This window comes from Lithobates pipiens, unplaced genomic scaffold (genome assembly GCF_037356315.1).
Source record: "Lithobates pipiens isolate NorthernLeopardFrog02 unplaced genomic scaffold, aLitPip1_a1.2 Scaffold_18, whole genome shotgun sequence".
NCBI classification, from domain to species: Eukaryota; Metazoa; Chordata; class Amphibia; order Anura; family Ranidae; genus Lithobates; species Lithobates pipiens.
This window is the reverse complement of record NW_027507758.1, coordinates 582,484,694-582,511,473: the sequence shown is the minus strand read 5'-3', so window position 1 is coordinate 582,511,473 and position 26,780 is coordinate 582,484,694. Positions and strand designations below refer to the sequence as shown.

General features: G+C 44.3%; 1 protein-coding gene across 4 annotated transcripts in view; it reads right to left on the bottom strand.

The window, feature by feature from the left end:
* LOC143989098 (DNA (cytosine-5)-methyltransferase 3A-like) overlaps window positions 1–17,708 on the bottom strand; it is a 137,143-nt gene extending 119,435 nt beyond the window's left edge. For 3 of the 4 annotated variants that reach the window (XM_077489118.1, XM_077489119.1, XM_077489120.1), the window contains exons 1-5: window positions 17,606–17,708; window positions 17,374–17,448; window positions 8,979–9,053; window positions 6,883–7,029; window positions 5,441–5,515 (exon numbers count right to left, since the gene is read on the bottom strand). In XM_077489118.1, the coding sequence (XP_077345244.1) occupies window positions 5,441–5,515; window positions 6,883–7,029; window positions 8,979–9,053; window positions 17,374–17,448; window positions 17,606–17,624 (391 nt within the window). In that variant the 5' untranslated portion in view covers window positions 17,625–17,708. The remainder of the gene's footprint in view (window positions 1–5,440; window positions 5,516–6,882; window positions 7,030–8,978; window positions 9,054–17,373; window positions 17,449–17,605) is intronic. The other variant, XM_077489121.1, reaches the window with a different exon arrangement.
* Window positions 17,709–26,780: the final 9,072 nt, after the last annotated feature.

The following is a 26,780-nucleotide window of genomic DNA, read 5'->3' as shown; positions in this document are numbered from 1 at the left end:
ACAGTAAGGCCGCGTACACACGGGCGTACTGTCCGCCCAACTAGGTTCGTCAAACAGTTTGACAAACAGTCCGTTCAAAATTAGCATGAACGGACTTGACCACACACGACGAACGAACAGTCCGCTGAAAACTTGCGCGATGACGTGAACGGCACGTACGACGGGACGAGAGATTCGAAGTCCAATACACTGCAATGCAACCTTCGCCGTGTAAATTCTTTCTGAGCATGCGCGAGACTTAGTTTCTCGAACAAGCCTACACACGAGCGGACTGTCCGCTCAAACCAAGTTTCAGCGGACAGTCTTACGGAAATTCCGAAAAACTTTGTTCGTCAGACTGTCCGCTGAAACTGTCCGCTGAAGCCCACACACGAGCGGACTGTCCGCTGAAACACTGTTCAGCGGACAAAGTTGGGCGAACAGTCCGCCCGTGTGTACGCGGCCTTAGAGCAAATGTGACATCCTCTGGGAGGGGGATAGGAAGACCAATGGAGCCAGTTTCAAAATTCTTTTCCACTGCAATTCGGAAATGTCTCCCACATCTTTTTCCCATTTTCTCCTATATGGGAGGGGTGCCATCCCTCCCATTCTCCCCTTATTGATATAAGGGTATATTTTTGAAATTAGACCCTTTCCTAACTCATCGTTAATTAATTTTTGAAGAACTGGGATTGTACTCCATTCCAGGGAACTCCCTCTAAACTGTTGATCCAGTGCGTGCCTGACCTGCAAGTATCTAAAAAAAAGATTTGTTCGGTAGGGCATATTGGTCTCTCAGTTCCTGGAAAGATTTCAGGGTACCGTTTAGTTAAAACTGGCTAATATATTTTATTCCACATTTCTCCCATTCCCTTACTACCCCCATCTTTTGTAGTTCTCCCAGTTTGCTATTCTCCCACAAGGGGGTGTATTCCGTGAGACCTCTATACTTCAGTATTGTTTTTGCTGTGTCCCATACTCTCATCATTAAGTTCAGGGTAGGGATTCCTGAAGGAAAGGATCCTGCCTCTAGGGCTTCAGCTATTGAGTCGTGTGGGGTGTTTTGTAGCAGCATCTTTCTTCCTACTTCATGGCCTACTATGTTACACCCTGTTATTTGCTGAAGCTGTGACGCCAAGAAGTAGCTTAAGGGGTGTGGAAGCGCTACTCCTCCCTCCGCCTTCTGAAGCTGCAGGGTAGTTAAACGGATCCTTGCTGGACCACCCTTCCAGATCACTTCTCTAAACAAGGTGTCCATCCTGTGGAACCATTTTTTATACAGCCAAATTGGGGAATTATGAAGTACATAAAGAAGCTGTGGCATCCAGATCATTTTAATTAGGTTACAACGACCTGCCACAGATAGTGGCAGGCGCTTCCACACTTTTACTTTTCCCCTAAATTTGACCAATAACAGGTCAATATTATCTAAGGTATAAAGTTGGGGGTCCCTAGAAATAATTATACCCAAGTATTTAAATTTATTTACCACTTGGATCTGGGCCACCTCCTCAGGCAGAGGACCTCCCAAGGGGTCTACGGGTAGCAAGCTGGATTTTGCCAATTTATCGTTAACCTAGAGATTTTACCAAATCTATTGATAATATTCATGGCTTCTAGAAGGGAATCCTGCCTGTCTCCAAGAAATAACAGAAGGTCATCCGCAGATAATGCAAGTTTTTCCTCCAGGTCACCTCTTCTAAAGCCCCTCACCTGGTCAGAGGATCTGAGGGCAATAGCCAGTGGCTCAATCGCAATGGCAAAGAGGAGGGGTGACAGGGGACATCCCTGTCTCACCCCCCTCCCCAATCCAAATTTATCAGAGTATTCATTGTTTACCTTTACTCTGGCCTCTGGGGCTCTATAAAGCATTTTGACCCAGTTGATGAAACCCGGGCCGAGTTGGACTGCTTCCATTGCCTTCCAGAGATACTGCCACTTTAAGCTGTCAAAGGCCTTGGCGGCATGCAGAGACAGAATAACCCTCTCTCCACCCCTGTCCATTGGGACCTGGAGATTCAAATAAAGCCACCTTTTATTTTTACTAGTTGTTCTTCCAGGTATAAAACCCGTTTGGTCGGGGCGGATGAGTTTTGCTATGACTTTGTTCAACCTAGCCGCCAAGACCTTTGCAAGAATTTTCATATCTGTATTCAGTAAAGCAATGGGCCTATATGAGGCAACATCAAGAGGATCTTTGCCCTCCTTATGTATAGTAATTATAGTGGAATCCATCATTGATGGGGGGAGCACTCCTGTTAGCAGTGAGTCATTCAATACCCTCAGGAGCTCAAGAAGCAATACCTTCCCGTAGTGCCGATAGATCTTGGCTGGGAGGCCATCTGGGCCCGGGGATTTCTGCCTCGCTATCTCATTAGTGATCTGCTGCATCTCCTCTAGCGTTATAGGCCGGTCCAGCTCTGCTCTATCCATCTCAGTAAGAAAGGGGAGATTCAGGCCCTAACAAAAAATAAGCATTCCCTCCCTCATCTCGTTCTGGCGATAACTGTACAGGTCCTTGTAATATTCTTTAAATTTACCCGCTATTTCTGGAGTATATGAAGTCGCTCTTCCATCCTCTGTAGTAATCGTAGGCACCCTGACCAGTTTGCCCTGGCCAGTTGTGCCAGCATACAGCCCACACTTTCCCCCTCCCCAAAAGCGGCTTGTCTGTGAAAGAGATATTTATTTTCTGTCTTCCGGAGGGTTACTAGACGATAATTGTGTTGCTCTTCTGTCCAATTCCTGTGTGTGTCGGTTGTCGGGTTATTAATATATTGTTCCTCCGTTATTGTTACCCTCTGCCCAATTAGTCTCTCCCAATCCTTAGTCTGTTTTTAAATTTTTGAAATCTTTTGTATCATTATACCACACAAAAAGGCCTTCAAGGTGTGCCAAACTATTCCTTCTGAGGCAGTTCGAGTCAATAAACTCTAGCAGGGATACCAATATCTCATTCGGGTCTCCCATCAATTCAATCCAATTCAATCCAATCCAATTCAATCCAATTCAATACAAATTCAATTCTACATAGTGGAGAACCCACTGGGTGTGCATGTGTATTTGTCTTAGTTGGGGGGGGGGGGGCAATATTCATTAGTCTAAAGCCTTTTTCCAATGGGAACTTGGATCAAAGCAATAACTCCAAGGCCAATAATAAATAACACGTTATCTCCTCAGATTCAACATGTCTGGTTGACGAACGGCCGTTGAGAAACTAACTGAAAAGCGCAAACTGAAAAGCATGGAGTGAAAAGCACAAACTGAAAAGCATGGAGGGAAAAGCACAAACTGAAAAGCGCTAAATGAAAAACGCTTCTACTAACATGAAATTAGCAGAAGGAGCCCAAAGGGTGGTGCTAAAGAGCTGAAAAACCACATAGTACATCAGTACGTTCGTGTTTGTTGGCCAATAATTCCTTGCTGTTTGTATGCAAGACAAAATCCAGGCACACTCCTTCGGAAAAAAGTCAGAGGTTTTGTCTGCAGAAAATCCGATCCTATGTACGAGGCTTAAGTGAGAGTTATGTAGTTATGTAGGAAATGATCATTAGTCCAAGTCGGGGAGTGATGTGGTCATTAGCCTAAGAAGGGGATGGGTGGGATCTGGCCATTAGCCTAAAAAGGAGATGGGTGGGATCTGGCCATTAGCCTAAGAAGGGGATGGGTGTGATGTGGCCATTAGCCTAAGAAGGGAATGTGTGGGATCTGGCCATTAGCCTAAGAAGGGGATGTGTGGGATCTGGCTATTAGCCTAAGAAGGGGATATGTGGGATCTGGCCATTAGACTAAGAAGGGGATGGGTGGGATCTGACCATTAGCCTAAAAAGGGGATGGGTGGGATCTGGCCATTAGCCTAAGAAGGGGATGGGTGTGATTTGGCCATTAGCCTAAGAAGGGGGTGAGTGAGATCTGGCCATTAGCCTAAGAAGGGGATGGGTGGGATCTGGCCATTAGCCTAAGAAGGGGATGGGTGGGATCTGGCCATTAGCCTAAGAAGGGGATGGGTGGGATCTGGCCATTAGCCTAAGAAGGGGATGGGTGTGATTTGGCCATTAGCCTAAGAAGGGGGTGAGTGAGATCTGGCCATTAGCCTAAGAAGGGGATGGGTGGGATCTGGCCATTAGCCTAAGAAGGGGATGGGTGGGATCTGGCCATTAGCCTAAGAAGGGGATGGGTGGGATCTGGCCATTAGCCTAAGAAGGGGATGGGTGGGATCTGGACATTAGCCCAAGAAGGGGATGGGTGGGATCTGGCCATTAGCCTAAGAAGGGGATGGGTGGGATCTGGCCATTAGCCTAAGAAGGGGATGGGTGGGATCTGGCCATTAGCCTAAGAAGGGGATTGGTGGGATCTGGCCATTAGCCTAACAAGTGGATGGGTGGGATCTGGCCATTAGCCTAACAAGGGGATGGGTGGGATCTGGCCATTAGCCTAAGAAGGGGATGGGTGGGAAGTGTTCATCACTCCAAGTGGGGATTTTGCAGGATATGGTTATTAGTCCAAACTGGCACGAGATATTGTCATCAGACCAAGTGCAGAGATGAGGTGCAGGATGCAGCAATTAGTGCATGTAGACAGTTGAAGGATGTAGTAATCATTAAAAAATAATAATTTGTGACTATCAATCCAAGTGTGGAAGTTGCAGCATGTGGTAACCAATCAAAGTCGAGGGTTGCAGGATGTGGTCATTGGAATAAGCAGGAGGTTGTTGACTGCATTTATTTCCTTCCACCAGGCAACAATGCGTAGAAGGAAAAAGAAGTAAGGATTGTAGCCTGACCTCTGTTTTTGTTCATTTTTAAAGGTACATCATTATATGTCAAAAAAAGGACAGGAAGGTGCAGAGTGGATAATGACATAATAATGGATAATGACATAATAATACACATTCCAACACAATGGGGACTATGTACAAAACATCCATTGTGCAGGTGTGAGGAACATCCACACACTCAGAATAAAAAATTGCCAGACTTCCTATTAGGTGTGGTTCCTATTGTGCCAGCACCATCTAGTGGTGACAATACACTTGTGGTATTTATGAAGAAAAAAAAACACATCATCACCATTAGGTGGCACTGTCAATATAGGAACTACACATATTTGGGAAAATGCCGCAATCTTCCCCCTGATGCTGTGGATGTTTGTCATGTCCGCACAACAAACATTTTAAACATAGACCCCAATGTGTAACCTGAGGGAAGAAATCACATATTATTTTCTAATTGTACAAACTCTATTACATTTACAAAAAAATGGTGCACTGGGACAGCCAATCTAAACAATCTATTCAGATTGCAATGAGTGCTGAAAAGTTCACAGAGTTGCAAGGGGTGAAGGGAGATAATGGTATCTCTCCCCTTCTCATATTGCCATATCCTCAGCATGGTATGACCCACTTAATATCTGTCATGCTAGAACCTAACAAAGATGCTTTTTTTCAATCCAAAGGACATACCTTCATTGTAGTGTTCTTCATAGTCCTCCTGAACATCGTCAGACATGTCATCATCTGACTCTATACAGATGGCATCTGGATGGGAGCAAGAGTGATAGTATGTTGTCATATACAATATACTGCATTCCTTCACTGTACATATCAAAAAGATCTGTATGGATGCCTATCTGTGTCTTTAGCTGTAGATCCTTTCTACAGGGGATATAACAAGATGCACATATACCATGAAGGGTGAACAGTGAGACCCAAATCATTATGGCCATGGTCTAGGGGCTGGGGGGGGACATTTTACGTGGTAGACAAACTGCCCCAGGTGTATATAAGAGCAATAAAGGCATTTTCCTGTAGGGGTCTGGGGCATAAATCTGTCAAGTAATGCCACCTACACACGACCGGACTTTCCAGCAGACTAGGTCCGAAGGGATTAGTCCATTGGACAATCCGATCATGTGTGGGCTAATCCTATCGTTTTTCGGGGGAAAAAAATCAGACGGACCTAGAGATAGAACATGTTTCAAATCTATCCGACAGACTCAATTCCGACGGACTAAAATCGGGAAAACATCTGTGTGCTGGTCCGACAGACCAAATACGACGCAAGGGAAGCTATTGACTACTGGCTATTGTTTAGTCACATTTACGTCATCACGTTCAAAACGAATGGACTTATGAACGTACTTAGTCCATTCGTGTGTGGTCAAGTCCGTTCGTTCAGAAAGTCCATCGGAACTCTGCCGAAAGTCAGTCGGGAAGACCGTCGAACCTAGTGTGCCGAAAAGTCCGGTCGTGTGTATGCGGCATTAGGGTCATCAAGCCATCATAAATTTACACCACTTGTCATGTAGGGAACAGTGGCGTCACTGAGGTTGGTGTCACCTGGTACACCTATCACCCTGCCTACAGGGCCCTGGGCAAGCTAGTTTAAGGCCGGCACTGCACGATCGTGGTGCGCAACCAAAAACCGGCCATTATAAATGATGAAGTCAGTGCCGGCGCACAGGAGGGCCCTGCTTGTAAAGCTTACATTCTAAAGGGAGGTGGTGGTACAAAAGGTAATAGCTGCAGAGAATGATTTGATGGGGGTGGCTCGGGGACAGTTGTTAGATGGGTGTGGGATAGGCTTCCCTGAATAAATGAATTTTCAGGGATCTCCTAAAGGTGGACAGGAAAGGGGCTGATCGGACAGACTGGGGCAGGGAGTTCCAGAGGATGGGAGAGGCTCTGGAGAAGTCTTGACTTGCTACTTGATGGTGTCACCTCTCTGGCGGGTGTCACCCCCCCTAACGACACCACTGGTATGGAAAGCCCCCCTCAGCGATAGATTAGATGAGTAGGGCAGCGCTATTTGCTAAGCCAAGAAAGGATGGCAGAGTGCAGAGGAATAGTCACCAGTATTGCCTGTGGTCTTTCTACAGATGATCTTTTACACATTACTGACTTACTACGCTTTGTTCTGCTCTTTGACTCTTCATGGTGATGGCGATCTTTGTGGAGGAGCAGGGCTTTGTTGATGACGTTGGAGATCTGAGACCAGTTAGGCAGTGAAGAGAAACGGCTTTGGGAGACCAGTCGTGTAGGGCAGAGGAAGCCTGTGGGAATGAGAATTACAGAAAGTATTTCACTATATTCCAATCCCCTTAGGTGAGCATTTGGTTCGTGCAGTGAGGTGGATAAACTTTTTATCCAGCCCAGTCTTCAGGATTAAAGGAAAATTATTTCAACTGTTTATAGATGTAGTGCCGGCTCCTGAAGAGAACACGCTATGTTTTTGAAATTTAATGTTACACCTGAACTACAGTTTGGTTTGGGTATAATTATTCCAAATTTTAACCTCAGCATTAGTCTGACTGGACTATAGGGTGTTCAGCCTGGCCATAGGGGGTGCTGTCTCTTCTGGCAGGCATGGAATCACAGTCTGGTAGGGTGCTATAAGCTTACTTTCTGTCTGAGCCAACCCAGTGGGAGTGTCACTCTTGCTGTGCCTTCTGGGAGAGGGTACTTAAGATGCGGATGTCACGTGGTTCGGGGTTCCGGTCCAGAAGTATGTTCTGACTCCATGGTCCTGGTCCTCCTGACCAGCCCCCAGGACGCCTATGGCCCGGTGTGCGGATCCATCCAACTTTATGTCTTGGGGGTTGGCTAGCCCGAGGCAAGGAAACTAAGGAAAGAATTCAGAAGTGGTCCAGTGCCATCTCAGGTTGTGGAGAGGCCCAGCAACTTCATAGTTATCCAGGGGAGGACTCTTCAGAAAAAGGCCATGCAAGGGTTGGCTTCTTAGCAAGAGCCTGGTAAAGCTGAAGGACCTAAGTGAATCCTATCTCGTGCGGTATCGCCGGACTGGCTACAAGATACTGGTGCTACACGAGTGTTCTAAAAGTATTCAAGTTTCCTTGTTCGTGTTCTACAACAAAGTCTGTGGCAGAGACTTGTTCCTGATTTGAGCACCCTTTTGGCTGCTAGGCCTTGTGAGAGAGGGACTATCCAACTAGAGTGAACATCCAGCTGTGAATGGCTATTCTCTGGATTTATTCAAAGTAAGAAAGTTCTTTATTACTGACTTTGATACTAAGACTACCTGGACTCTTCACCTAACCCTTTGGTCCTATATTAGAGACTGTTGTTAACTATATTTTAGCAAATAAAAATCCCTTTAGGCGGATCTGTCGTCAGTCTCTAAAGTTTCTGGGCCATCTACCACGGGAACCCCTAGATACGAGGAGCGAGTGAGAGAAGGTAACGGTAAGCCCATTAAAACCAGCCGCTCCTTCGGGGGTAAGTGCTACATAGAGAAACAAGTTAAGCTGGCCATAAGTGGATTGCAATTTATGCGGTTCCTCTGGACCAGTTAAACTTCAATCCATCTATGTTCATTCTTGTTCAAGAGGAGTCAACCTAGTGATCAACTCCTCCCTAATTGTACTGTTGGAAAATTTGTGTTCAATCAGCGCATGTAGCCAATGAGCTGCAATGCTTATCAGTGTATTTTGGCAGCAGAGGAGGATGTCTGTAAAAATACAATAGTGCAGCAGAGAGGATTTCTTCATCCAACTTGAATGTCTGTATGAATCAGCTGGCCAGCAAGAAAATTAATCATCTATGACTAGATTTATAATGACTAGGAGAGGTTCTACATAGTAACCCTCTGTAGTTTTCAGAGAATGTCCGTTGTATGAACTGTCCCTAGGCTTTCAATGAGATTGGAGAAGTCAGTAGCACTTTGGGGTGCATTTATAAAAAAAAAAAAAAAAAACTGCATTGCATTGCAATTCTCCCAGTACAGGTGCTGTTACAGTCTTTCTAAATGAATGGAATTAAAAAATGTTATTATGCTATTTCATGTGCTGGTCAAATTATTTGCATTGATTTAAAATGGAAAATACCACATTTGGCCATTAGATGGGGCTAAGTATTATAAGCATTTCCTGTGATACTTTGCTCCCTCTAGTAGTCAAATTCTCTGCATACTAGGTGTAAATGAGTCCACATAGCTGACTCATGTTTTAAATTTAGCATCTTTATAAAAACAGAGAAAAAGTACCTTTACTGGTACTTTCTTGATCTTCATCCACTTCACTTCTTGAGCAATCAGATTCCATACATATCATACCTTCTTCTAATAAAAAATAAATAAATAAAAGGAAAATAAAAAAAAAGGATAGCGAATATAAAGGATTACTTTCTCAGGGGGGCACCATTGCTAACTAATCTTAATCTGGTCTGCACTATGAAGTCTCTCCCCCCTTTGTTCTTTTATCATCCTTAATTTAGGTCTCATATCCATGTTAATGTAATATTTACCAGTATAAATCCAGACAAACCTTTATTTTCAGATTTTGAAAGAATGCAAAGGATTAGAAGTAGGCATGGAGTAAGAGGGAGGGAATGGGCTATCATTTACCACTGTGTATACTCCCACATGTGTGACTCTATAGTGCTTACAGTGCCTTAAAAAAAGTATTCATATCCCTTGAAATTTTCCACATTTTGTCATGTTACAATCAAGTCTCAAATCTTTTGCAGACTCTAACAGGTTTTCTTTTAAGATTTCCTTGTATTTGGCTCCATCCATCTCCCCATCAATGAACAGGAACAAACTCTGGACTGCCGCACTCTTGAAAAAAACACCTGTCTTTATTTTAAAAAATTCACATAAAAAAACACAGCAGACAAAAGAGCTGATGATAGTGCTTATTCATAGCTCAGTTATGAATAAGCACTATTGCTAGTGCGAAATGTCAGCTCTTTTGTCTGCTGTGTTCTTTGTTTTTTTATGTGATTTTTTTTAAATAAAGAAAGGCATTTTTTTCAAGAGTGCGGCAGTCCAGAGTTTGTTCCTGTTTAATTGCTATTAGCAATTTCCAGCACCTACGACTTCCGAACCAAGAGAGAGGTTCACCATCTGTGTGTTTTCCTGGAGCGGTGAGATTCCCCTCTTCTTCTCTTCTTCATATTTCAATTTCTGGACTTTGCATCTTCCCATCAACTCTGACCAGCTTCCCTGTCCCTGCTGAAGAAAAGCATCCCCACAACATGATGCTGCCACCACCATGTTTCACGGTGGGGATGGTGTGTTCACGGTGATGTGCAGTGTTAGTTTTCAGCCACACATAGCATTTGGCTTTTAATAAAGTTCAATTTTGGCCTCATCTGACCAGAGCACCTTCTTCCACATGTTTGCTGTGTCCCCCACATGGCTTCTCGCAAACTGCAAACAGGACTTTGTATGGCTTTCTTTCAACAATGGCTTTCTTCTTGCCACTCTTCCATAAAGGCCAGATTTGTGGAGTGCATAACTAATAGTTGTCCTGTGGACAGATTCTCCTACCTGAGCTGTGGATCTCTGCAGCTCATCCAGAGTTACCATGGGCCTCTTGGCTACTTCTCTGATTAATGTTCTCCTTGCCCGGCCTGTCAGTTTAGGTGGACTGCCATGTTTTGGTAGGTTTGCAGTTGTGCCATACTCTTTCCATTTTCGGATGATGGATTGAACAGTGCTCTGTGAGATGTTCAAAGCTTGGGATTTTCTTTATAACCTAACCCTGCTTTGAACTTCTCTATAACATTATCCCTGACCTGTCTGATGTGTTCCTTGGCCTTTGTGATGCTGTTTGTTCACTAAGGTCCTCTAACAGACCTCTGAGGGCTTCACAGAACAGCTATATTTATACTGAGATTATATTACACACTGGTGGAATCTATTTACTAATTAGGTGACTTCTGAAGGCAACTGGTTGAACTGGACTTTAGTTAGAGGCATCAGAGTAAAGGGGGCTGAATACAAATGCACCCCACACTTTTCAGATATTAATTTGTAAAAAAAAAAAATGAAAACCATTTATTATTTTCTTTCCACGTCACAATTATGTGCCACTTCCTATTGGTCTATCACATAAAATCCCAATCAAATACATTTACGTTTTTGGTTGTAAGATGACAAAATGTGCAAAATTTCAAGGGGTATGAATACTTTGTCAAGGCACCGTAGATGTGATAGGGAGGAGATGTTTAGCATAGAAACTCACTGCAAACTGAGAATGTGCAGAATTGCCACCACAGCTGCAAAATCCCTAGCTGATTTGGGAACATGGGACAGAAGGGGGAGATAGAGAGCAGCAGGATCAACCAGGCTTTTTGCAGAATTTCAGAAAACGAATCACATAGTGACTGAGTGAGTATGAACAGCATGCAGTACAGCAGTGGTTCTCAACCCTGTCCTCAAGTACCCCCAACAGCTCATGTTTTGGGAATTTCTCTTAGATAAAATAGCTGTCCAAAATACCAAGCCATTGACTGATTTAAAGTTCCTGTGCAAGATAAAGGAAAACCTGCAAATATGGCCTGTTGGAGGTACTCGGGGACAGGCTTGAGAACCGCAACTGCAGTACACCATTGATTGATCTTTTTTATGATGTGGAATTTAAATGTTCAAAACTAGCTCTAGCAGTGAAAGGGTTAATGTACTGGTCATTCTTAAATGCTAGTATAAGGATGAAGCAGTCATGAAAAAGTTCCAGTGGGTTTAGCATGTATTTTTCATGACCCGTGTGATTGGGGGGTGTACATACTATGTGCTAAAATGTGCTCCTTTTTCCTATCTTGCAAGGTATGCTTTAAAGCTAAAGTCTAATAAGATATAAAAATATTAGGGATGTTACTGATTAAAATTTTCGTGTTCGATTCATCGTTTTTTTTTTTAATCGATGAACCGGCTAATTTCAATTAATTATAACGCGCATACAGATTCAACTACTTTTAGCTGATCTCCTTGCATTGCAACTCTGCATTAGTCAGTGGTAATTGTGGTATACACTATATACAGTCACCCGACACTAGTTTCCACAATCCATAACTTAACTTCACAGTTCACATAGTTCTAAAACTTTACAGTTTTAAATTCAAACTGTAGCACTGATGTAAGTAATTTTTTTTTCCACAGTAGCGTGACAATCCCTCCACCTCCGGTCTAACTAATCACTCTCACCTTATGGCATGGACCCCTGTGCAAACAGGTGTTCATGCAAGCGGGTATCAAAAGGGTTAACATAAACTTCTCACATGTCTCCTTAGATCTCAGCAAGGACGCCAGGTCATGGGTAGAAAGCTCATGGCTATAGTATAAGATTTAATTTTTGTGTTCAAACACAAACTACTCACATAAAGATGATAAAAACACAGCATGTAAAGCTGACAATCATGTTAGTTCTGTAGCAGCGGGTGACGTCATGCGTAGCTCCTCCCCCGTACGCGTTACATTCAATCAGAAGTTTGACGTCACCGGACTTCTCCTCCCTTCCCTTCGTTAGCAGATGGAGGCACGTGGGGACGGGGGAGGAGTCCAGTGACGTTGATGTCCGTGACGTCACTAGTTCTCTGACGGAACTCCCTGAAGACCCGGAAGTCGGTGGAGAGTTGAGTACCGATCAAAAGAATTTTGATCGATCAAAAAAGTGAATCGGTTAATCGAGGAATTAATCTTTAATTTCCACAGCCCTAAAAAATACACCAATCCATGCAAGAATGTTTTCATTAACCACTTAACAACCGCCCATTGCCGATTAACGGCTTCAGGGCGGTTGTTTAACTCTGAGAGGCCGTTAATTAACGGCCTCCCAGAATTCTGCTCTCGCGCGCCCCCTGGGGCGCGCACTCGAGAGCATCCGTGACCGCCGGGTCCACAGGACCCGGCGCATCACGAATCACGGTAAACGGCCGCTCAGCGCGGCCGTTTACCACGTGATCGCTCCGTCAAATGACGGAGTGATCACTTGTAAACAAACCGGCGTCATGTTATGACGCCGGTTCCTCCCTCCCCCTCTCTGTACCGATCGGTACAGCGGAGGGGGAAGAGATCGGTGTCAGCAGCGATGTGGGCTGCATCTGCAGTGCCCACATCGCTGCGCACCGAAATTTAACCCCTCAATTCCCTGCCAACACTCTGCAATACCCTGCCATTACTCTGCATTACTCTGCAATACCCCCATTACTCTGCATTACTCTACAATACCCCCATTACTCTGCAATACCCCCGTTACTCTGCAATACCCCCATTACTCTGCAATACCCCCATTACTCTGCATTACCCTGCAACACTCTGCATTACCCTGCAGCACTCTGCATTGCCCTGCAACACTCTGCATTGCCCTGCAACACTCCGCAATGCCCTGCAACGCTCCGCAATACCCTGCAACGCTCCGCAACACCTTGCAACACTCCGCAATACCCTGCAACACTCTGCAATACCCTGCAACACTCCGCAGCACCTTGCAACACTCCGCAACACCTTGCAACACTCCGCAATACCCTGCAACACTCCGCAACACCTTGCAACACTCCGCAACACCTTGCAACACTCTGCAATACCCTGCAACACTCTGCAATACCCTGCAACACTCTGCAACACCTTGCAATACCCTGCAACTCCCTGCAACACTCCGCAACGCCCTGCAACACTCCGCAACGCCCTGCAACACTCCGCAACGCCCTGCAACACTCCGCAATGCCCTGCAACACTCCGCAACACCTTGCGACACTCTGCAATACCCTGCAACACTCTGCAACACTCTGCAACGCTTTGCAATACCCTGCAACACTCTGCAATACCCTGCAACACTCTGCAATACCCGCCAATACCCTGCAACACTCTGCAATGCTCTGCAACACCCGCCAATACTCTGCAACACTCTGCAATGCTCTGCAACACCCGCCAATACCCTGCAATGCAATACTCTGCAACGCCATACTCTGAGATACCCAGCCATAGTCGGTGATACCCTGCAATACCCAGCCATAGACATCCCCCCCCCTCCCGCCGCCCTCCGGTGCTTCTATCGAATCGCTAATACGATCAAAGACAGAATCTTTTTTTTTTTTTTTTTTTTTTTTTTTTCAGGCTTCCCAGCTTAGAGGTGAGATGTGGGGTCTTATTGACCCCACATCTCACTGTAAAGAGGACCTGTCATGCCATATTCCTATTACAAGGGATGTTTACATTCCTTGTAATAGGAATAAAAGTGATCAAAAAAATTATTTTTGGGGAAAAAAATGTCAAACTAAAATAAATAAAGTAAAATGAACAATAAAAAAAAATGTTTTTTTTTAAAGCGCCCCTGTCCCCATGTGCTCGCATGCAGAAGCGAACGCATACGTAAGTCCCGCCCACATATGAAAACGGTGTTCAAACCACACATGTGAGGTATCGCTGCGAACGTTAGAGCGAGAGCAATAATTCTAGCCCTAGACCTCCTCTGTAACTCAAAACATATAACCAGTAAAAAAAAAATTAAATTGTCGCCTATGGGGATTTTTAAGTAGCGACGTTTGGCGCCATTCCACGAGCGTGTGCAATTTTGAAGAGTGACATATTAGGTATCTATTTACTCGTAACTTCATCTTTCACATTATGGAAAAATTGGGCTAACTTTACTGTTTTTTTTTTTTTTTTTTAAGCCCAAAACTGTTTTTTTTCCCAAAAAAAAGCATTCGAAAAATTACTGCGCAAATACCGTGCGAGATAAAAAGTTGCAAAGACCACCATTGTATTCTCCAGGGTGTTTGCTAAAAAAACATATATATATAATGTTTTGGAGTTCTATGTAATTTTCTAGCAAATAAATGATGATTTTTACATGTAGGAGAGAAATGTCAGAATTGTCCTGGATGCTCCAGAACACCTGATGGCGCTCCCTGCATGTTGGGCCTCTGTATGTGGCCACACTGTGTAAAAGTCTCACACATGTGGTATCGCCATACTCGGGAGTAATAGCAGAATGTGTTTTGGGGTGTAATTTGTGGTATGCATATGCTGTGTGTGAGAAATAACCTGATAATATGACAATTTTGTGAAAAAAAAAAAAAAAAGTAAAAAAAATCTTGATTTTGCAAAGAATTGTGGGAAAAAATGACAACTTCAAAAAACTCATCATGCCTCTTACTAAATACCTTGGAATGTCTTCTTTCCAAAAAGGGGTAATTTGGGGGTATTTGTACTTTTCTGGCATGTTAGGGTCTCAAGAATTGAAATAGGCCGTCAGTACTTCAGGTGTGATCAATTTTCAGATATTGGCACCATAGCTTGTGGACTCTATAACTTTCACAAAGACCAAATAATATCCACCAATTTGTACTTATTTTTACCAAAGATATGTAGTAGTATACATTTTGGCCAAAATTTATGAAGAAAAAATTACTAATCTGCTAAATTTTCTAACAGAAACAAAGAAAAATTCATTTTTTTACAGAATTTTCGGTATTTTTTCCTTTATAGCACAAAAAATAAAAAACCCAGCGGTGATTAAATACCACCAAAAGAAAGCTCTATTTGTGTGAAAAAAAGGACAAAAATTTCATATAGGTCCAGTGTTGCATGACTGAGTAATTGTCATTCAAAATGCGAGAGCACCGAAAGCTGAAAATTGGTCTGGTTATTAAGGGTGTTTAAGTGCCCAGTGGTCAAGTGGTTAAACATCTTTTTTTTTTATATGTGATTAGTGCACGTAAATTAATCTGAAAATTGAAAATTGCCCCCCAGTAATCTCTTGTACAGCAGAGCTCATACCAGAATAGGGGGTCTCGTTTCTTGGGAAACCAAGTAGGTTACATGCTAGACCAGCCATTCTCAACCTTTTTGGCACAGAGGAACCCTGGAAATAATTCTCCGGTCTTAGGGAACGCCTGCTAAAAATGGAAAATCTACAACTCGTCATACATAAGTGTGATGGTCAATGAGAAGAATGTTTCTTACACTTGTGGTTATTGTGAAGAATTAACCCCTTACAGATAACTAAAAAGATGAATGGTGTCCTTGAGAACTTACCTGAGAGGCAGAAATGAGCCATTGCTCAGGGAACCCCTAGCAACCTCTAAAGGAAACCAAGGGTTCCACAGAACCCTGGTTGAGAAACCCTGTGCTAGACATAGGAATGTGTCTTTCATTCAGCCACAAGGCTAAACAAATAAAATATATGAATGTATGGCCAGCGCTCTTTTTAAAATGTTATTTGCTAATAATTTTTTTTTCAATTTTGCTCATTTAATTTAATGTGATAATGAAAAGAAATAACAAACACATAAAATAAAATAAAAATGCTAATATTAACGATAAAAAAATAGAAATGGAATAAAAAATCAGAAAAGAAAAGCTAAGGGGAGGAAGGAGTTAGTCGGGGCTGATTAGGGTTAATTATGAGTTAATGAAAAATGCCTTTTATTAGAAAATTTTTTTAATTTTCTTTAACTGATGTCATATGCAGATCAAAGGTCACACCTTAGATTAACATATAAATGACACAGTAACTACAATGTAACAATACATTATTACATTGTACAGGCAGTCCCCAAGTTACGAACATCCGACTTGCGAATGACTCCTACTTACGAACAAGAGGCGGCGTGACGTCTCTGTCGTTCTGCGCATGCTGTTCCGACTTACGAACATATTCGACTTCAGAACAAACCTACAATCCGTAACTTGGAGACTTCCTGTATTATGTTTTTACACAGGAGCTGCTGCATTTTGACTAATAATGCATAGCAATTCCTGACTGTCATTTTGACAGCAGTAATCACAGGTAATAGTGACAGGTGGAGTTGCAGCTGGGGAAGAGTAATGCCCCATACACACTATGAGATTATCGGACGAATGATCGTCCGTTTTTTATTGCATGCTAATCTCAGATCGAATCTGATGAGTTTACTAAAGTCACGAAAATTCCCGCACGACAAAAAAAAAAATCGGAAGTGATGTCATGTGTTGTAATGCATTTGTATTGCATTTTCGAACGATAGCTGTACTGATTACACGAAAATCGTACGATCTGGCATCGTACGAAAATTTTTTTCCATGCACGTCCGATAGAATACTATCGGATGAACTGTTCGAATCGGCTCTCGAAAGCTCTGTACTAACGATCCGATTATCGTACGATCGCTTCGAAAGCGGTATTTCCCGTACGATTTTCAGATCGTGTGTACGGGGCATTACTGAACATAGAAGATACATCCTGGAAACTTTGTTGAAGTTCTTTTGGGACATGCCCCCTATTTCTAAAATCCTGAAGTGGTTAAGGTGTATCTCCATGAAAACTTTTTTTGTTCTTTTTTGGACAGATTAGGGGAAGGGTTAGACCATCTGTCAGATTTGTGTCCCCATTTTGAAGCTTAACCACTCAGTTTTCACTGGTGACCATTGTTACAGAAATGGAAGCTGAAGGGAAAATCTAAAATTTTAGAGCTGTTCCCAGAACAAGAAGTGAGGGAAAAGCTACCAATGGGCACACCTGTTCTGGGAACAACTCGCCAAAATGGGAATTCCCTTCACTTGGTGGATTTCCTCTAACTTCCTTTTGCATTTCTAGGAAAGAACGTGAAGGAAATTTCCCTCAATATTATTCGGACAGTGAAATATCTGAAAATCACATGCAGCCAGTCTGGCTCACCTTTGGTTTTAGATGTGCCTTCTTCTACCAGTTCTACGAAGTCTTCATTATCATCAGAGTCCACATAAATGCAGCCTTGCATAAAAGAGAAAATGTAATATAAATCAGTATAATTTCTTTTGAAACCAACCCAACCAAAGCCGCGTTGCTGGCTTGGTACTAGGTTGACCAATGGAAAATAGCAAATGAAAAAGGTATTGCGCTAACTCAAAAAAATAAAAATAATAATCACCCCAAAAAAAAATAAACATCCGTAAAAATTATCCAGTCCACAATGTGTAGGTTCCGGAATGTGACAGAGTTCCATAAAGTATGACAAGGAAAGTTCTCACAGAATATTCCAATCACGTGGTTAGGTAAATAAGTGCAGTAGCAAAGTTATCCTTTAACCGCGTTCCACCATTAATCGTGTGTGAGAAATACAAACCAGAAAACTAAAATAAATACACCTTGTACCAATACGACTCCCTTGGTCTGCAGTATATCTGAAGGGGATGGCTCTCAGCTCCAGAGGTATCTCCTTAAATTGGTTCACCATAAAAGCTTGGGAGAAGCATATTGAATATCATAGTGCAGTAGTTTTATTAAAACATCAATTCCAACAAGTATATATGAACGGAACTTATATTTAGAGGTGCTGTAAGTCAGCGCCAACATGTACAGCCAACCAAGTGCGCTTGCCGTCTCTTCAGGTTGCGCCATGCATTCCAAGACATCAAAGGTCGGAACCAACAAAACCGGAGGTGACGTCGATAGGGGCGGACGTGCAGCCTCAATGCATTTCTTGTTCAACACGTCATCAGGAAGCTTGACGTGTTGACGCGTTGATCTCAAAATGTATGGAGGCTGCGCGTCCGTCCATATCGACGTCATTTCAGGTTTTGTTGGTTTCGACCTCTGATGTTTTGGAACGCACGCCGCAAAAAATCTTAAAAAATCGAAATTCTTCATAAATTTTGGCCAAAATCTATTCTGCTACATGACTTTGGTAAAAAAAAAAAATCCCAATAAGTCTTTTGATTGGTTTGCGTAAAAGTTATATCATCTACAAACTATGGTGAATATATTTAAATTTTTTATACTACTAATGGTGGTGATAAGTGACTTTTAATGGGAGTGCGTTAGTGTGGCAGGAAATCTAACACTGACACTGAGTGGGAACTGACTAACTGCCACTGACATCAACAGTGACACTAATACAATGATCAGTGATGATGCTATACACTGCCACTGTACTAATGACACTGGCTGGAAAGGGGTTAACATCTAGGGCAGTGATGGCGAACCTTGGCACCCCAGATGTTTTAGAACTACATTTCCCATGATGCTCATGCACTCTGCAGTGTAGTGGAGCATCATGGGAAATGTAGTTCCAAAACATCTGGGGTGCCAAGGTTCGCCATCACTGATCTAGGGTGATCAAGGGGTAAAATGTGTGCCTAACAATGTGTAATGTGTGTAACACGTGTGCTGCTTTTTACTAAAGATCTCTTTGTTTCTTATCCCTGCTTTGCAGGTTTCTGTGATGTAAAAAAAATGAGACAAAGAAATCATTTCAGAACTTTTTCCACCTTTAGGCTGGGTTCACACCTATGCGAATTGACTTACACCGCATCCAATTCGCAGAACATTTTAAAATCTATTACTTTCAATCAGTCTGGTTCACATATGTGCGTTGCACTCACACTCCGCGTTGCCCAAAAACGTGTATGTTTTCTAGGCAGTGTGGTGGGAATTTCAGGCAAATATTCTTCTATGGGAACGCTCACAGATGCATTCCGTTGTGAACAGGCATTCTCTCTCCCTTCTCACTACCCCCTCCCCCCCTCTCCCTGCTCAGCTGATCTGCAGCTACAACTGAGAGGAAGCGAAGAACAGTTACCTTTTCTCTTTGCACAGAGAACGGAGCTGGAATTCGCACTGGACTGGTATGACTCCAGCCTTAATGTGACCTATAAACTGTAAAACTCGGTTGAAAAACAAACTTAAATCTTTAGAGGGAAGTAAAAATAAAATAATGTGGTTGCATAAGTTTGCATACCTTATTATAACTGGGGATGTAGCTGTGTTGAGAATTAAGCAATTACATTTAAACTCATGTTAAATAGGATTCAGTACACACCTGCCATCATTTAGAGTGCCTTTGATTAAAACAAAATAATGTTCAGCTGTTCTAGTAGGTCTTTCTTGACATTTTCTTAGTCCCATTCTACAGCAAAAGCCATGGTCCGCAGAGAGCTTCCAAAGCATCAGAGTGTCAGAAACCATGAAACAGACTGAGACAGAAGTACAAACAAATCACACTTGTTTATTAATAAAAATAAAAAGGTAAATAGAAAAAAGCGTAGTCAAGCATAGCCAGAGTCCAGTAGCCAGATCGGGTAGTCAGCCAGTCCAAAGTTCATTAACCAGATCAGGTAATCAGCCAGGCCAGAAGTCAGGGATCCAAGGAGAGCAACTGCAAGCAGGATAAGAAGCCAGGAGGGATGTCACCAAGACAGTCTTGAAACAAACAGCAGGAGATGGTTCCTTGTGATGTGACCAACGTGAAGGCAAAGGAAAAAGTGAGCTGGAAGGCTTTAAATAGGCAGGTCAAACTAGCATCATCGGGAACAGCTGGTAACTGTGGAAAGAGAAGAGAGATGGCAATTAGCCGACAGCTGAGCGGCCAGCCCAGAGGAGGAAGGGCTAAGCCAACCCTGACACAGAGGGATCTCATTGTTAAAAGATATCAGTCAGGAGAAGGGTACAAAAGAATTTCCAAGGCATTATATGACACAACAGTGACCTTACCAGGAACTGGACGTCCCTCCAAAATTGATGAAAAGACAAGAAGAAAACTGGTCAGGGAGGCTGCCAAGAGGCCTACAGAAACATTAAAGGAGCTGCAAGAATATCTGGCAAGTACTGGCTGTGTGGTACATGTGACAACAATCTCCCGTATTCTTTATATGTCTGGGCTATGGGGTAGAGTGGCAAGACGGAAGCCTTTTCTTACGAAGAAAAACATCAAAGCCCGGCTAAATTTTGCAGGTCTCCCAAAAGCATGTGGGAAAATGTGTTATGGTCTGATGAAACCAAGGTTGAACTTCTTTGGCTATAATTCCAAAAGATAGGTTTGGAGAAAAAACAGCATTGCACATCACCAAAAGAACATCATACCCACCATGAAGCATGGTGGTGGCAGCGTCATGCTTTGGGGCTGCTTTTCTTCAGCTGGAACAGGGGCCTTCGTCAAGGTAGAGGGAATTATGACCAGTTCGAAATACCAGTCAATATTGGCACAAAACCTTCAGGCTTCTGCTAGAAAGCTGAACATGAAGAGGAACTTCATCTTTCAGCACGATAACAACCCAACACATACATCCAAATCAACAAAGGAATGGCTTCACCAGAACAAGATTAAAGTTTTGGAATGGCCCAGCCAGAGCCCAGACCTAATTCCCATTGAAAATCTGTGGGGTGATCTGAAGAGGGCTGTGCACAGGAGATGCCCTCACAATCTGACAGATTTGGAATGTTTTTGCAAAGAAGAGTGGGCAAATATTGCCAAGTCAAGATATGCCATGCTGATAGACTCATACCCAAAAAGACTGAGTGCTGTAATAAAATCGAAAGGTGCTTCAACAAAGTATTCATTTAAGAGTGTGCACACTTGGGGCGTGGCCTGACCTTGCATGGAGTAGGACGCGTGTCTCCGGAGCTCCGCCGAGTAATCCTGTCTCCCACGCTGATCCTGTGACACCACAGCACCGATACTCACCTGAACACGTCTGGCAGGCGTCCCTCCATTCCGGCGCATATGTCTCCCTCGAAATCCCAACGATCGGCGGCGGCGCGGTTGTCACAATACCGCCGACATGTGAGTGAGGAGGGGGAGGAAAATGGCGGCGCGGAGGAGCCGGGAGGGCCGCGTGTGGCGGGAGACACGGACAGGCTTCTTGAAGCCATTACATTATGCCGCACGTCCCTTACATCCCAAATTGAGGAAGTGCAAATGGACATATCTTTATTGAGGCAGGACTTTCAGAAACTGCGTGGCCGGGTAAGGGACACTGAGACCCGTATTAGCAATGTGGAAGACGCTCTCCCACCACTGCAAAATGATGCTGACCACATGCAGAAGCAAATAGACCTCCTGATTGCCAAACAGGACGAAATGGAAAATCGCATACGCAGATGCAACATCCGATTGATTGATCTTCCGGAGGGGGCTGAAGGTAAGGACCCCACAACTTTTCTGGAACAATTGCTGATAAGTACCTATGGCCGAGAGTCTTTTTCCCCCATGCTGGCGGTTGAACGCGCGCATCGTATGCCTGCCAGGCCTCCACCTCAGGGTGCACCTCCACGCACCTTTATTGCAAAACTCCTGAACTATAAGGACAGAGATGCTGCCCTCCGCATGGCCCGGGAAAAGGGTAATATCCCTGTGGGCAATACTAAAGTTGCAATCTTCCCTGATTTTTCCGCGGACGTCCAGAAACGCCGACAGAGTTTCATGGAGGCCAAAAGATTACTACGTGCACAGCAAGTGAAATACTCTATGCTATTCCCAGCACGCCTCAGGGTGGAGGCAGGAGACCGGGCGCTCTTCTTTGAACAACCCAGAGAGGTCATAGCATGGCTGGAACGCAGAGTGCCTCAAGATGGAGCTGCCTGAGACCCTTTGGGACGTGTGAGCTAACACCTTTTTTTTTGTTTCTCCCCTGGTGTCCTGGAACTGTGGCAGGTTGCCTGATCTCTCTTTGCTGCTCTATTATCGCTAGGGTGCTTGCATCTGAGGCGTATGTTACCTTTATGCCCTTTCTACTTTGAGATCTGCTGATCTTTCCGATTCTGGGACATTTGCGCCTGCTGATGGTGTCAACGTTTATGGATCAACTTTTTCCCTTTTTTCTTAGTGTCCCTGTTGAGGGACCTTTTCTGCAATACATACCTGTTTGTTTTGTTACAACAATTTTGGTTTTCCTTTTTTTCTTTCTTCTTTTTTCTCCCGGAGCAAGGGGAGACATGTTAGGCATACGGTCTAATTGCACGGTGCAGCGGAAAACTGCTCCATTGTCTGCTGGGACTTCTTCTTGTTATGAGGGAGTTGGTCACTGGGACTGGACAGCAACTGACACTTTTGCCTATTTACCCGGGTCACCACTGTGTGCTGTTCTGCAGGGGGCTCTGCTTTGCCTTGCCCTCTGGTACCGGTGGCCGCGACACTCTTTCAGACTTATTGTTCTAAATTTTCTTATTGATTTAATGAAACTGGTTTTCCCAGCCAGGCATGTTTGGTTTTTCAGGGAATATGCCCGCACAAGTTGGGGTTGGTGCAGGGTAGGGTGGGGGGAGGGGGGTGGTTTGGTTAGAGTTTCCATGCAGAAGATTACTATAAATAAGTTGAAGTATGTATCTGGACTAAGTGTTGCTTTTACTGAATGTTTTTTACCACTACTGCCTATGCAGCCCCTGTTTGGGCTTGATCAAGCACAACTGTATTGGGGTGCGTTTATAGGAGGGCTGTTAGGGGGTGAGCCGACTGCACTTATTACTTTATATGACTCTATATGGCATCTATACGGTTTCTTACCTGGAACGTGAGGGGCCTGCGTGATAGAATTAAGCGCACGGCAGCCTTCACGTTCCTCAAAAAGCAAAGGGCGGAAGTGATGGTGCTAGTTGAGACGCATGTGGAGGGTGGACTGCAGATGGCCCTTAAAACGCCCTTGGATTGGGTGGGCATTTCATTCCACCTACACGTCTCATTCGAGGGGGGTTTCGGTACTTGTAGCTAAGTCTGTCCAATTTGAACTTTGCGAAATTCTTACTGACCCACAGGGCAGGTTTGTTTTTCTACATGCTAAATTGTATGGGGAACCCTACCTTATTATGGCCTTTTATATCCCCCCTCCATTTACCATGACGTTGGTTGTTGAGGGACTGTCTTTTATGTCCAGACATCCGGCGGTTCCTGTTATCTGGCTGGGGAATTTCAACACTACTCTTAACCCTTCCCTGGATAGGCTCAAACCCCCCGAGTTGATGATGGGGCAAGCTGGGACCACTAGGTTATCCAGGCTTATAACCACCATTCACCTTGTGGACACTTGGAGACACAAATTCCCTCAAAAGAAGGAGTATTCTTGCTTCTCACCCACACATGGTTCTCTCTCCCGTATTGACTTTATACTAATATCTAAACAACTCACTCCCAGACTCAGGGAAGTATTGTTCTGCCCCAGACTACTTTCGGACCACAACCCCTACTCTGTAGTGCTTGACGTACCCCTGGGTAGGCCTCCGCGGGCGTGGCGGCTAAATCCGTTCTGGCTGACATTATTACCCGAAGATGATACTATTGAGGCGGAGTGGATAAAATTTTTTGAGGATAATGACCACACGGCCTCAGTTCCAGCAGTGTGGGATACATTTAAATTACACGCTCGATCGGTGCTGACTGCCCACATTAATAGGCTCAAAGCTGACTCGGCTACTGTCATTATTGAGGCTGAGGCAGATTTGAGCTCCATGGAACGCACCTACATAGATGACCCGTCTACGGCAAACGCTGACGCACTTAGACTACAGTCGAGAGTGGTTTCCCAACTGCACCAAGACAAGGCCCGACAGAAACTTTTCTTTACCAAACAAAAATATTTTGAATCCGGGGAAAGAGCTGGTAAGTTGCTAGCATATTTGGTGCACAGGGAAGACAGGCCCCCGGTTGTTATTTCTTTGCGGGGTCAGGGTGATACAATGATCACGGACCCTTCTGAGGTGACAGCTAGATTTCGGGACTTTTTTGCGGACTTATACACCACTACAGTCTCAGACGACACCACTCCGATGGACAGCTTTTTGGCTCAGGTTTCCCTCCCCCAAGTTACGGAGGAACAGGTGCAGGCTCTGGAGGCTCCCCTAACCACCGATGAAATAGTGGGTGCTATTGCGGAATTTGCAAAATCCAAGTCGCCGGGGTCAGATGGTCTTCCCATTGAATTTTATTCCCGTTACCAAGACGTGCTGGTGCCTAGGCTTCTCGCCCTCTACGGGAGTCTTTTTGATACACTGACATTGCCTCCGTCCATGAGGGAGGCAACGATAGTTTTGATTCCCAAACCTGGAAAAGATCCGGGTTTCCCGGAATCATACCGCCCAATCTCCCTATTGCAGGTAGATATTAAGATTTTAGCTAAAATACTCGCTACTAGGTTGAACGGAGTGATCCTTAGCCTGATTCAGGCTGACCAGGCGGGCTTTATGCCGGGGCGGAATACGTTGTTCAATCTACGCAGGCTTTATATAAATCTACAGGCAACGCATGAGGCGGTGGGTGAGCGTGTGGTAGTGACACTTGACACGGCTAAGGCATTTGACTCAGTGGAATGGGAGTATTTGTGGAAGTGTCTAGCGGGATACGGCTTTGGCCCGAACTTTATCCGGTGGGTGAGGCTGCTGTATCATCACCCAACGGCTAAGGTGGTGGCGAATGGGTGGTCCTCCCGGGCGTTTGGCCTTAGTAGGGGTACCAGACAGGGGTGCCCACTGTCCCCGCTACTATATGCCTTGGCTGCTGAACCTTTAGCGGTGTCGATTCGTGCGGACCCTGCGATCAGGGGACTGACGATGGGTCGACTAACCGAAAAAATCAGTCAATACGCTGATGACACGCTGCTATACCTGGCGGACTCTGGCCCTTCCCTCGCAAAGGCCCTGCACATGATAGAGTGGTTTGGTAGCTTTTCCGGTCTTCGTATAAACTGGGAAAAATCCCAAATTTTACCTATTGACAGTTTTCCACAGTCAGAATCTCAGGCCAGTCTGCCTCTTCAGCGAGTTGGCACTATTAAGTATCTGGGTGTATATGTCTCTAGGAATCCAGCAGATTACATTGCGCTGAATGTAGAACCATTATTCTCCCTGGTGCGTACCAAGATTCAGGCCTGGTCTCGCCTCCCCCTTGGGGTTTGGGGGCGCGTTAATCTGATTAAAATGGTCCTATTACCTAAAATACTGTATGTGTTGTGGCATGCCCCGGTATATTTGCCGCTGAAATATTTTAAATCCCTTGAAAGTCTCCTTAGGCCCTTTGTATGGGGGAATAATAGACACAAGCTTGCTTGGCAGGCTTTGAAAAGCCCGACTGATATGGGGGGCATGGCTCTTCCAGATCTAAATCACTACTATGTTGCCTCACAACTGTCTCAGCTTTTTCATGTAGACAAGACTGATAAACAACGTTTTCTTACCCTTCTCTGCCCTATTTGGGCACAAATTGCAGATGATCCGATAGCTGCTATCTCGACGGGGGTGGGGAGCTCTGTCGTGGAGCCAGGTAAACACTCCATGCTTTTTCATTACAGAAGGATTTGGGATCTAGCATCCACTAAACTGAATGTTACATCACCAAATGACTATACCCCACTTTGGCATAACAAACAATTGCCGGAACTTCAAAAGATCCAGGGTGTTCAGTTGTGGGTATCGAGGGGAATATACTACCTGCATCACCTGATTCACCATGGTACTATTAAAACGTTTCAGGCGCTGCAGGAGGAATTTGGTATTCCAAACACTATGCTATTTCAGTACCTACAGGTTCAGCATGCACTTAGAGCACAATTTCCACAGTCATTGCCTCGGCCTGCTCCCAATCCTATTGTCGCCATAGTGAAGGATACTGATCCCAAAAAGCTTATCTCGTGCTTTTATGGTATGCTTACGGCCCCCGTCTCGGCGAGACTAGCGTATGCTCTGAAGTCCCGCTGGGAGGGTGATGTGGGTGAACTGACAGACGAGGAATGGGAGGAGGCTCTGGAGACGTGCAAGTTAGTGTCCCCTAGGCTCCAAGACAGGCTTTCTCAGATTTACATAGTGCATAAAGCATACCTCACCCCCCTCAGGACCGCCAAATATAATACGAATCAATCTGTGCTCTGCCCGATGTGTACTCTTGAGACTGGGACGTTCTTCCATCTTATCTGGGCTTGCCCCAAACTGCAGGAACTTTGGAAACAAGTAGTATCATTTCTACATGATGTTATGGGCTCGCCCTTGGCTCTCGACCCCAAACCCTGTCTACTAGGGATATTTCCTGACGTATTAGATAAAATTACTAACACTTTCCTGCAGGACTGGAAACGGGAAGTTAATTTTACGCTCCCATACAAAAAATTCTTATATAAAAATAGGGGTTGCCCAGCTAAATATCATAGAATATGGGATAAATGGCTGCAGGAGGCCGCCACGTGTGATGAGGGAATTTGATGTAATGTTACAGTAAATAACATGTCAATGTTAGGACTTTCCTTGGCAGTGATACATAATCACTACTGTAATGGAGAAATGTCTCATATCTACTGTTATGGTTATGACGCAACACCTTTTGATTGTTCGGTGTATGCCACTGTGATTGT